The sequence below is a fragment of the Clytia hemisphaerica genome, unplaced genomic scaffold (assembly GCF_902728285.1).
Source record: "Clytia hemisphaerica strain Z4C2 unplaced genomic scaffold, Clytia hemisphaerica genome assembly, whole genome shotgun sequence".
In the NCBI taxonomy this organism is placed as follows: domain Eukaryota; kingdom Metazoa; phylum Cnidaria; class Hydrozoa; order Leptothecata; family Clytiidae; genus Clytia; species Clytia hemisphaerica.
Window position 1 is genome coordinate 511,336 of NW_027103740.1, and position 10,509 is coordinate 521,844.

General features: G+C 35.9%; 1 protein-coding gene across 1 annotated transcript; it reads left to right on the forward strand.

Annotated features, from left to right (window-relative positions):
• The first annotated feature begins 52 nt into the window (after positions 1–52).
• Positions 53–4,387, forward strand: LOC136805194 (receptor-interacting serine/threonine-protein kinase 4-like). The gene is made up of 3 exons (XM_067061757.1): positions 53–589; positions 1,691–1,905; positions 2,996–4,387. The coding sequence occupies exons 1-3, from the start codon at positions 84–86 to the stop codon at positions 3,823–3,825; spliced, it is 1,551 nt and encodes a 516-aa protein (XP_066917858.1). The 5' UTR covers positions 53–83; the 3' UTR covers positions 3,826–4,387.
• Positions 4,388–10,509: the final 6,122 nt, after the last annotated feature.

Genomic DNA, 10,509 nt, shown 5'->3' on the forward strand with positions numbered 1-10,509 from the left:
GCCTAAGCTTTTTCGGGCTTTTGAGTAAAAATATGTGATCGAGTGTCACGGCTAGAAAAACAAACATTTTCCAGACCTCGAAAATGGCTGCAACGGTGAAAGACGAAAAACCTTCAGTTGTTGACAATTTTGATGCTTTGTTCAAAGCTGTTTCAAATGGACACCTAGCTAGTTTGAAATCTATTTTGGAGAATGACTTTTCAGTACAAGCATTTAGAAATCTATCATCAACTTTACTTCACCAAGCTGCAAGCAACTCACAAAGCCACATTTTAGAGTATCTTGTTCAACATGGAGCATACGTCGATGGAGCAAATGCACAACAAATGACTGCATTGCATGTATCTTCTCGAGTTGGGAATGTTGATTCAGTTAGAGTACTTCTAGAAAATGGAGCAGACATCAATGATGTTGATTATGACAATAGATCACCATTGTATTTTTCTGTTTATGATGGTCACTTGGAGTGTGTGAAATACCTTCTTGAAAACCCAAAATTAAACATCAATATTCACAGAAAAGGTGGCTGGACATACTTGCATGAGGCTGCAAGATTTGGACATTTTGAGTGTTTGAAACTGTTGATAAAGTAAGACAACAAATGTTCTTTTATCTCTTCCTAATATAAAAATGGAGATTCTTTTATTATTCTTTTATATTAGGCGGCAATCACAAATATCTTCATTTCGCGTCCTCGTTGGGTCTAAAAAGTGAGTCGGTCGGACGTAAAAATTTTCGGGTTTCCATTTTTCCATCCATTTTTGGAGTGCATTCTTGGAGGAAACTGCCAGCCAGCCAGCAGCCAAAACAACCGCGTGTAATGGGTGGTTTAAAATTATGACCTTTGAACACTGTGACCTCCGACCCCAAAATGGCGCATGTAATGATAAACAAAGTCAAAATGCTGTGAATGCGCTAGAAATCGCTCGCAAAAAAATCGACAATAATAAAATTTTTGAACGAAGGAAAGGTCATTGACATAAAAAGTCCGACAAATTTACCGACTCACCGACTCAATTCTACTCAATTTTCGAGAGTCTGTCGGGCGACGCGAAACGAAGATATTTGTGATTGTCGCCTTATTTATAAAGTATATTGTCTGACTAACTGTTGGTCTAGGGATGCAATCGAGGTTTTTTATAAAAAGAGCCCCCACCCCATCCACACCATCATACCAAATTTCTGCTCCCTTAACGATCACAAAAGTTGCCAAAATTATTTCATCATGTATATACCATGAGATTGGGTAACTTGCATCAGTGGAGGCTAACATGCATCAGTGGAGGCTAACATGCATAGCCCTCAAATGAAAGACCTGGCTGGTCATTAAAATACAAAATTAAATCAAAACAAAAATGGTAGAGTAGAGCTGCGAGCGGAGCTGCGTAGTTGTATTTTAATGACAAACCAGGTCTTTCATTTGAGGGCTATGCATGTTAGCCTCCACTGATGCAAGTTACCCAATCTCACTGTAGTCAAGTGAAAATTGGCCAAAATCGTGTCAAAACGTTAGAAAAAAATCCAAATTAAGCCATCACACTAGCCAGGGGGAGCAAGGTATTACTTTTACTTACATCCTGTTTCCTTCAAAATGTACAAACTGTTAATTATTTAGAGATCCATTGTAAGATTTGAGTCAAATTTGAAACTGTAACTGCTAACGTTTCATTGTACATTGACTGATTTCAAGGACTCCTGGTATGAATTTGATGTCAAGAACAGATGACGCTCATTGGACACCAGGACATATGGCTGCATCATCTGGCCATTATGATTGTTTGGCTCTATTGATTGAAAACAAAATAGATATCAATGCAGGAGGTGGACCACACCATTCTTCAACACTTCTTCACGAAGCAAGTCATGGCGGTCATAAAGATATTGTTAAGCTTCTTTTGGAAAAAGGTATGGAATTTCCTACTTCTATTGAATTTCCTTACAACATAAAAATATTCATAAAACAATTTTGAAATTTTATGATCTACCTCAAAGGGGAACAAATTTTGGCGGAAAGAAAATTTTTCGGATTTTGGCAGATTCGTCTGAAATCGGCAAATTGAGTTCCCGCCAAATTAATTTTTATTCATTTCATTTCAGATTTTTCACAATTTACCCCTAAAAGAATGCAATATCAATGTTTTCACCCGATTTTGTACCTAAAAATCAGTCATCTGCCAAAGTTAGCTTTTTCACTGATCTGTCAAATTGATATCCTTATAAAAAAACTTTTTCAGCCATCTGCCAAATTAAATTCCAGTCAAAATTCTTCCCTCAAGGTAGTTTTTAAAGAGAAACCGTTTTAATTACAGTCTATAAATAGGGATAGTGACATAATGTCTCTGGGATTAAGGGTATTTGTCTAAGCCTGTGTTTTTAGATGTGGAATGTTTATGTGACACTTGACAGTTAGTTTTGTTATTGTAAAGTTTTTTGATAGTTTTTCTAACTAGACAGGACTTTGTATTTCTTTGTACACTTTTCTGCTAAAAGATTGACAGCCTTTAGAATATTAGATGTTACAAGATTTTTTTTCTGTTTTTTTTTTGAATTTTTCAATACATAGATCAAACCATTCCAAAGTATTCTGTTAAAAAATGAAAATGGTATGCGAAATTCGTATAATATGGTGAATATCAGAGATCTTCAACTGAGGAAACTTTAAAATTCTTCCCTTGTTTGATCAGTCACAATACAGCAGTATCAGAGCCCTTTAAACCATTAGATTCAGGGAAATGAAACCTCTGTTATGGAAGTTAGATTTTACACTAAAAATACTTATTTTGATATAGTAACTACCAGTGAGAAGTTAGAATGCATTTTCCTTTAAAACGTTTAAATGTGAATTTTTATAATCGATAATGATAATTTTTGATTGTGCATATTCTTTTAGTTTGTACAGTACTGTCTAATCTCACGTATATCGTATTGTTACAAGAAAGTAAGAATGATACGTTGACCTAATTTAAGACCCACAATTTTCATTCCATAATTCCAGGTGCAAATCCATCGTTATACAGTGGACATAACTTGCCACATCACATCGCCTGTAGAAGAGGCTACACTGAAGTCTTGGAAGAATATTTCCAATTCTTTACAAAAACACCCAAACATGGACGTCTTATTGATGCTTTCACAAATGTTGATCCAGTCACCAACGCACTGAGCTATCAAAATTCTTTACATCTCGTATCGCTTTACGGGTATAAAGAATGTCTCGAGTTATTGTTAAAATATAAAGCTAAACATTTACCGAACGGTATGCATATGTATCCAGTTATGTTAGCTGCTTGTAAAATGCATATTGATTGCTTGAAAATTTTATTACGTGAAATTAAAAATACGTCTATTGGTCATGAAGTGTTACAACGTGATGGCCACCAATCTGCATTACATCATCTGTGTATTAAAACTTATAAAACCAATAATAAAAGTATCGCCTGCGCATGTCTTTTGCTCAACTCTGGCATGATCAATATTGACCAATACGATGAAGACTGGAACATACCGACACCGTTGTATCTTGCCGGACGTAATGGTGCGGTCGGGTTGGTCCAGTATCTTATAAACATGGGTGCCGACGCTCGTCTATGTGATAGTCTTCGCGAATACACGTTAAACAATCCGCAGATTAGACGGTGTGCTGACATGATTGAAGAGGCGAGAAGTGAGCCAATGACTTTGGTTATGGTTTGCAAACTTCGTATTCGTGAGAGGTTACTACGATGCAGTAGTTTGGAGAACGTTTCGAAGCTTCGTTTACCGAATGTTTTGAAGGATATGGTGTACCATGGACATCATAGAGGTGTCACTGATTGTAAAATATAATCCTGTTTACTTGGTAGTGGTTCTGTGTAAATATGAATTGCTTCTCAGCAATAGAGGCCTTCAATTCAAAGCCTTTTATTTCTCTTGCGGGAACTGAAATTCTTTCATCTCAGTTTTTACAAACGTAATATATTGTTGTCAGAGGTTAGGTCAGGATAACTCTTAAGTTTTTAGATTCGATTTAGAGTAGTATGAATGACATTGACCTGATTGACATACCAAATTAATGTTTAATTTTAGTTTCGGGCTGGTATTTTGAAATCTGAAATCCATCCAATTACAGTACCTCGTTTAGATTATCTGTACATTAAGTTAAATATTCCGCTGTATATTTTCATTTGCTGTTTTAGTATTTCTTAGTTTTCAAGCTATTTATTCTTTTTCTATAATACTGTGTATTTAATATATTTTTCTATAAAAATGTGCTGTAAATTTTATTTTGTTTTAAATGATTAAAAGCGTGCTATTTATGATTAATGTAAAGTCTCGAATGAGATGGTCACCATGGTAATCGTTTCAAAGCGAGGCTGGTTGTTTGTACGCCTTTTTCTTATTAAAAGCTCATCATATATAATATGTCCCGAAAAGGCAGACACATTTTTATATCAAGTAAAATCCTCAAAACTCATTATCTAAACTGTGCTTAAAATGATTGAAATAAGATTACAATTCTTTATTCAATCAATAGATATTCAATTCCCAAGATGATTGAATAGGTTTTTGAAATTGAAATACCAAGTATACAAATCATAAAATTTCGTATAAATTACCTTAAGTGGATAAATTTTTGCGTGTACTAATTTTCGCGAGACGCGAATTTAAAAATTTCGCGTGGATTAAATTTCGCGAATCAAGGGTCTTTAAAATTTTCGCGTGGAATCAATTTCGCGTAAATGGCCTTCTATATTTAATTTCGCGACTATATAAATTGTAACTAGAAAAGAGATGTGTGTTTTTTAATCGAACAAAGGCAGACAAAGTCACTCAAAAGCTTTCAAAAAACTCCAAAGAAAGTACTTTTAGGAGGTTACTAGAGTTTATAATTGAAATGAGTTGAACTCGTAATATGTTTTGATTGTAACATGTTTTCTAGAAAGTCTACCTAAATACAGTAAATGAAAAAAAAAATCGTATGATCTTCATTCCTCATTTTCATCATCATCCGATTCCGACTCGTCGTCGAAAGGATCGTCTGCTTTGTCAGGATTTGTTTTCGCGATTGTAAAATTCCAAATAATTTCGCGTGGACTAATTTTCGCAAATCAAAGACCTTCAAAATAATCCTTTAAATTGAGAAATAATGATAAAAACTTAACGCCGCTTTTAGGTTAAAATTGCAAAATCTTGGCCCTTTTTACGCCGTTAGTTATTCAATCACAACTTACCATCAGATTTATCCTAGTGACTGAATCAAACCAAAAACAAGACGACTTAAAGTCGAAAATTTCGCATAATACTTGAACATCAACGACGAAGACGCGTGAAACGTGACTCCTGCAGCATTATGCATTTTGAACAAAATATAGAGAATTTATTGTACACATAGGTCATAGATACCCTGTTTTTTTATGAAAAATCTCAATCCATTAAAAAAAAAGATTCCTTAAAAAATGCGACTAAAGAATTCCATTCTATAAAGCATAAACAAAATCTTTCAATTCAGAATAATTCAGAGAACTGCAATATACTTGAGAAAAATAAATTTAAATTTTTTTGAAAACGAAGAAGAAAAAATGAACTTTTCATTCTTTGACTTTGTGCTTTGAAGGAACTTGTGATAAAGACTTATTTCACTTGCGCAAAGTTTATATCAACTTCTTTCTATAACCAGTAGAATTTATCTAAAATTGAGAAAAATGGCTAGTCAGAAAAATCTGTTGTATACTATCATCGCTTTCTGATATGAATGATGGCCCATCAAAATCATTGGACCTCTCCAGAAAAATTAGAATATGGGGGGTGAAGGATATAACATTTTTTTGGAAATTCCCCTCCCCCCCTGGACATTGTGACTTTTGATCCCCCGGACAGCAGGTCGAACCCCCTAACCCCCCCCCCCCCCGGACAAGCATCAGTTGACCCCATCGAGATCAAGTTTACCCCCCCAGGACAAGGCAAATTTTGTAGATTTCCACTACCCCCCTCCGGACACTATATCATCCACCCCCATGTACGGACATTTTCTGGAAGAGCCCATTAAAGGCAAAAAGCAGTTGAGTAGTTGAGCTCCAGCTTCTGGACTAGAAAATGGCAGGGTAAAAACTAGCCAACTTTAAGCTTTAAAGAAATAATACTCCTTGACATTAAACTTTGACTCCTTTATAACTGCTTTAAACTGCATCCCATTAAACAAATCCTCCCTAATCTCTTGCTGTTTATCCCGTGAAAATATATATAGGGGAAAGATTCCAGAAAAGTAACAAGAATCTTAATGCGGAATTGGGAATCTTATACAAACAACGGTACCATGATTCAAAATGAAAATTCTAATTAGCAAAAGGTGTATCAAGATGGGTGAAGTTTGATTGAAGCTCGATTAGTTTGATTTATTACCTTGTTGTCCATTCTTTTTACATTCCGACGGCTTATTAGCAGACGCCCACGCTAAAGCTTAAAAATCGAGACAATATCTATCATCCAATCGGGGAGGAAAAGCTGGAACTTTTACTAACCAAACTCATCGAACACCAATCAAACTTCATTGGATAAAAAACTGTCATCATTAACAAGCGACCGCTGTACATTGTGCGGTGGTGTACGGTGGGGCTGGATCTAAATGTCCTTTGTACCGTGAGATCGGGTAACTTGCATCAGTGGAGGCTAACACGCATAGCCCTCAAATAAATGACCTGGCTGGTCATTAAAATACAAAGTTAAATCAAAACAAAAATGGTAGATTAGAGCTGCGAGCGGAGCTGCATAGTTGTATTTTATGAATTGAATTGAATTGAATTGAATATATTTTCGCTGCAACACAGCAGGATAACCCCTTACAAAAAAAAAGATAGATTTCTCTAATACAATGGGGAACCTAGAAGAAACTGAAAAATTATTACAGAACTAAAGAAAAAATGAATAAACGATTATCATAATATCAATAGTGACAACAAAATAAATAATGAATATAAGAAATATTTTTATCTTTATTTTATGGCAATTTCTTTGAGTAGTTTTATTTATAAAGTTCTTCCTGTTACACCACCCACCCCCCTCCCACCCTGGGAAAACACACTAAGTTCACGCACACACAATACACGCACACATACACACACACACACACAAAGATTATTTGTCTTCAGCTTTGTATTTGTCTAAATAGAATTTTGTAGCTAAAGATTTTAGTTCATCAGTATCAAGGTTGTGAAAATCAGTGTCAGGATGATTTATTAGTGAGGCCCCCCCAGTCGACCCTCAATTCACGTATTCACGCAAAAAAACTTGCCAATTCACGTATTCACGCGTGAAAAAAAACCATTTCACGTTCACGCGCTGATTTTGCTTTTGAATCTTTTGTTAAACGATTGTGACCTTATTGGGCTAAATTTGACCTTTTTATGTCCAACATAAAGTTTTCTGCAGTTTTTTGACCTTACTCTCGACAGCGTCGACCTTTTAAGACCTCTTACAATTATTGGAGCTTTCATAGGGCAATGTTGAAGGTCTATCTATCACGTCTATCACGCCCAAGTTACAAAAAACTACCTCTCTGGCGTACGGTAGTATAAACCCTGCCTGAATTTGCTTTTTAAGGGAGGTAAGTGCAAAGTTAAGCCTTAGCTTTAAGGTTTCCCCCTGAATTTTCTTCGTCGCAGGCCCTAAATATATTTTATTTTGAGAATAAATTTAAATTGAGGTTTGGCCTAAATTCATGGTCTGGAAAGTTGCGAGCTTCAAAGAGGTGGTACAACCAGAGGACGCGAATTCCAAAGTTTGACCCCCTGTCTCATTGAATAAAAGCTGTGGAAAGGAAAAAGCGAGCAAAGCGAGCGCGAAAATTTTTTGACAACTTTCACTCTTTCATTGCTGAGAAAACGGCCTTAACACGCTATTGTTCCTAATATGCCTTGTTTGGTCAAACAATTCATTCAGAATCTTTGATTATTTTCAACACTGACCATTTACTGGTACAAATCTGGTACGGCGAGTGACGTACCTGCCTTACTTCGATGATGCAATCATATAAAATTTTTTAGAACTATCTACCTACTTTTGTAAATTATCGAAGAATCAAATACCCTTCACTGTCTCTAAGTTCATGCGGTATCATTTTGTGTACTGCATTTAGTAACAATATAAGCGATTACAGAAAGACGACCATCATTAGCGCCGACGAAGAAAATTTTCTCATTTAGACTTTTTTGTTTTGGCTCAAATTTCAAAACATTCTTGCTGGATGCAGTATTTGCATCACAAATTGTGCCCTTACAAAAATAAGGAAAAAATATTTGTTTCTGTTTCAATTTTTGATTATTTTGAATATCTTTACAATGGCAATAGGGCATCAATATGATATCAAGGATTATGCGAGCGAAGCGAGCAAGAAAATTTGACATATTTAGGTTTATTCAGTTTTGTTTTAGACAATAATTTGCTTTTTCACGTTCACGCTCAAAATCTCGATTCACGAATTCACGCTTGTAAAATCTTATTTTCACGTTCACGCGGATATCTCGATTCACGTATTCACGCGTTGAAAAAGTCCAATTCACGTATTCACGACAGAAAAAAGGGTCATTCACGCGTCACGCCAGCCCCTGGGGGAGCCCCATTAGTAACTCATTCCATTGTTTTGACGACAGACGAGAGAAAGAGTTAAGTCCAAAATTTGTGGTTTTGACCGTTGAAAGTTTTAGTAGTTTAATAGCTTTGCCCCTGGTGCCAGTTTTGTGATCAATTTCATCAAAATTAAGTGTTGATAGGACATCAGATGGAAGATTACCCTGGAGGTATTTTTGAATAAATAAGATATTCATTACTTTCACCTGATCAAAGATTTTGAGTAATTTAAGCTCAGCAAACAGGGGAGTGGCAGAAGTTCTTGGCTCACTAAAGGTCATGAGTCTTAGTGCAGTGTTTTGAAGAGTAAGAATTCTATGTGTGACAGTATTGTCACACAGTCCCCAGAGTTGACTAGCATAGCGAACATGAGAAGCAAAAATTGCATGATAAATGTTTAGAAGGATGTGAATTGGAACATAGTGACGAAGTTTGGATATTGCCCCATTTGCCCTTCTCAATGTAGCAGCAACGAAAGAAGTATGAACCTTCCAGTTTAGATGATTGTCAAGGTGAACACCCAAATACTTCACACTCTTACTTGGTGATAGAATTTTCCCGCAAAGCTTAATTCTTGGAATACAGTCCATCTGTCTCCAAGGGGAACGAAAAATAACAAACTCAGTTTTGCTAGCATTCAAAGAAATTTTGTTGGCATTAAGCCAGCTGACTAAAACTCTGAGATCAGCATTGACCCTCCCACAAAGACTCCATACAGTTTTTGAAAAATTTAGTAAATGAGTATCATCAGCAAAATGATATGTTTCAGAGGTTCTTATACAGCGGTGAAGATCGTTTATATACAACAAGAACAGCAGAGGACCCAAGACTGAACCCTGAGGAACTCCATGATTAATAGATTTTAAAAGGGAATTTGAGCCTGCAAGAGAAACATACTGGGAGCGGTTAGTGAGGTAAGATCGGAACCAGTCGTTAACAATGCCTCTGACTCCGTAGTGATCGAGTTTTTCAAGTAAAATTTCGTGATCAACTGTGTCGAAAGCCTTTTGTAGATCGACAAATACACCACAGGCAAACCCACCATTGTCAAGATAGTTTCGGATACGTTCTACAATATTAATGAGTGTATGCTCAGTAGAGTGAGCCTTACGAAAACCAAATTGTCGAGAGTAGATTTGATTATGGTTTTCAAGAAAGTCAGAGAGACGTGAATACATCACTTTCTCAAAAATCTTTTCAATGTTGGATAAAAGTGAAATTGGCCTATAGTTAGAGACTTCAAGGGGAGAACCTTTGTGTTTGAAGACAGGCACAACTTTAGATATTTTGAGAGTAGAGGGAAAAATACCACTGAGAAAGGAGTAGTTTATCAGCGCCGATATTGGCACAGAAATATCAAGTCTTAAAAGTTTAAGGATTTTTATAGGAATACTATGAGGACCACTTGCTTTATTTATTGAGAAAGAGCCAATCACCTTCGCAATTTCTTGATAAGTGGTTGGTGCTAAGAGGATGGAATGCAGATTTGGATCTTTCATGAAACTGCTGAAGTGATTGTAAGAAGGCGGCATTTTTTCACGAATAGAATCAGCTATAGTAGTGAAAAAATCATTGAAGGAATTGGCTACTTTCTCAGGATCAGATGTCAAAGAGTCACCTGTGATGATTGAAATGGGTGATTCTGAGTTAGTCCTTGTTGAGATTATATCACGAACACCAGACCAGACTTTTCTAGAGTTTTTAGAATGGAAATCAAAATATCTGATGTAGTGATTTTTTTTACTACGCCTAGTCAAAGTGACTATCATATTTCGATATCTACGATATAATTCATACAGTCGATCTTTGGACTCCTTAGTTTTAGCCTTAGCGTGTTTTGTCTGGTAGTGGTCACGTTTTTTGATTGACTTCAAAATTCCTGGCGTTATCCATGGTTTTGTTTTTGAT

Excerpts from the sequence above, each read along its gene's own strand:
- LOC136805194 (XM_067061757.1), top strand. The coding sequence starts at position 84 with ATGGCTGCAACGGTGAAAGACGAAAAACCTTCAGTTGTTGACAATTTT. Across the intron at positions 590-1,690 it reads TGTTTGAAACTGTTGATAAA|GACTCCTGGTATGAATTTGA; the intron begins GTAAGACAACAA and ends ACTGATTTCAAG. Across the intron at positions 1,906-2,995 it reads TAAGCTTCTTTTGGAAAAAG|GTGCAAATCCATCGTTATAC; the intron begins GTATGGAATTTC and ends CCATAATTCCAG.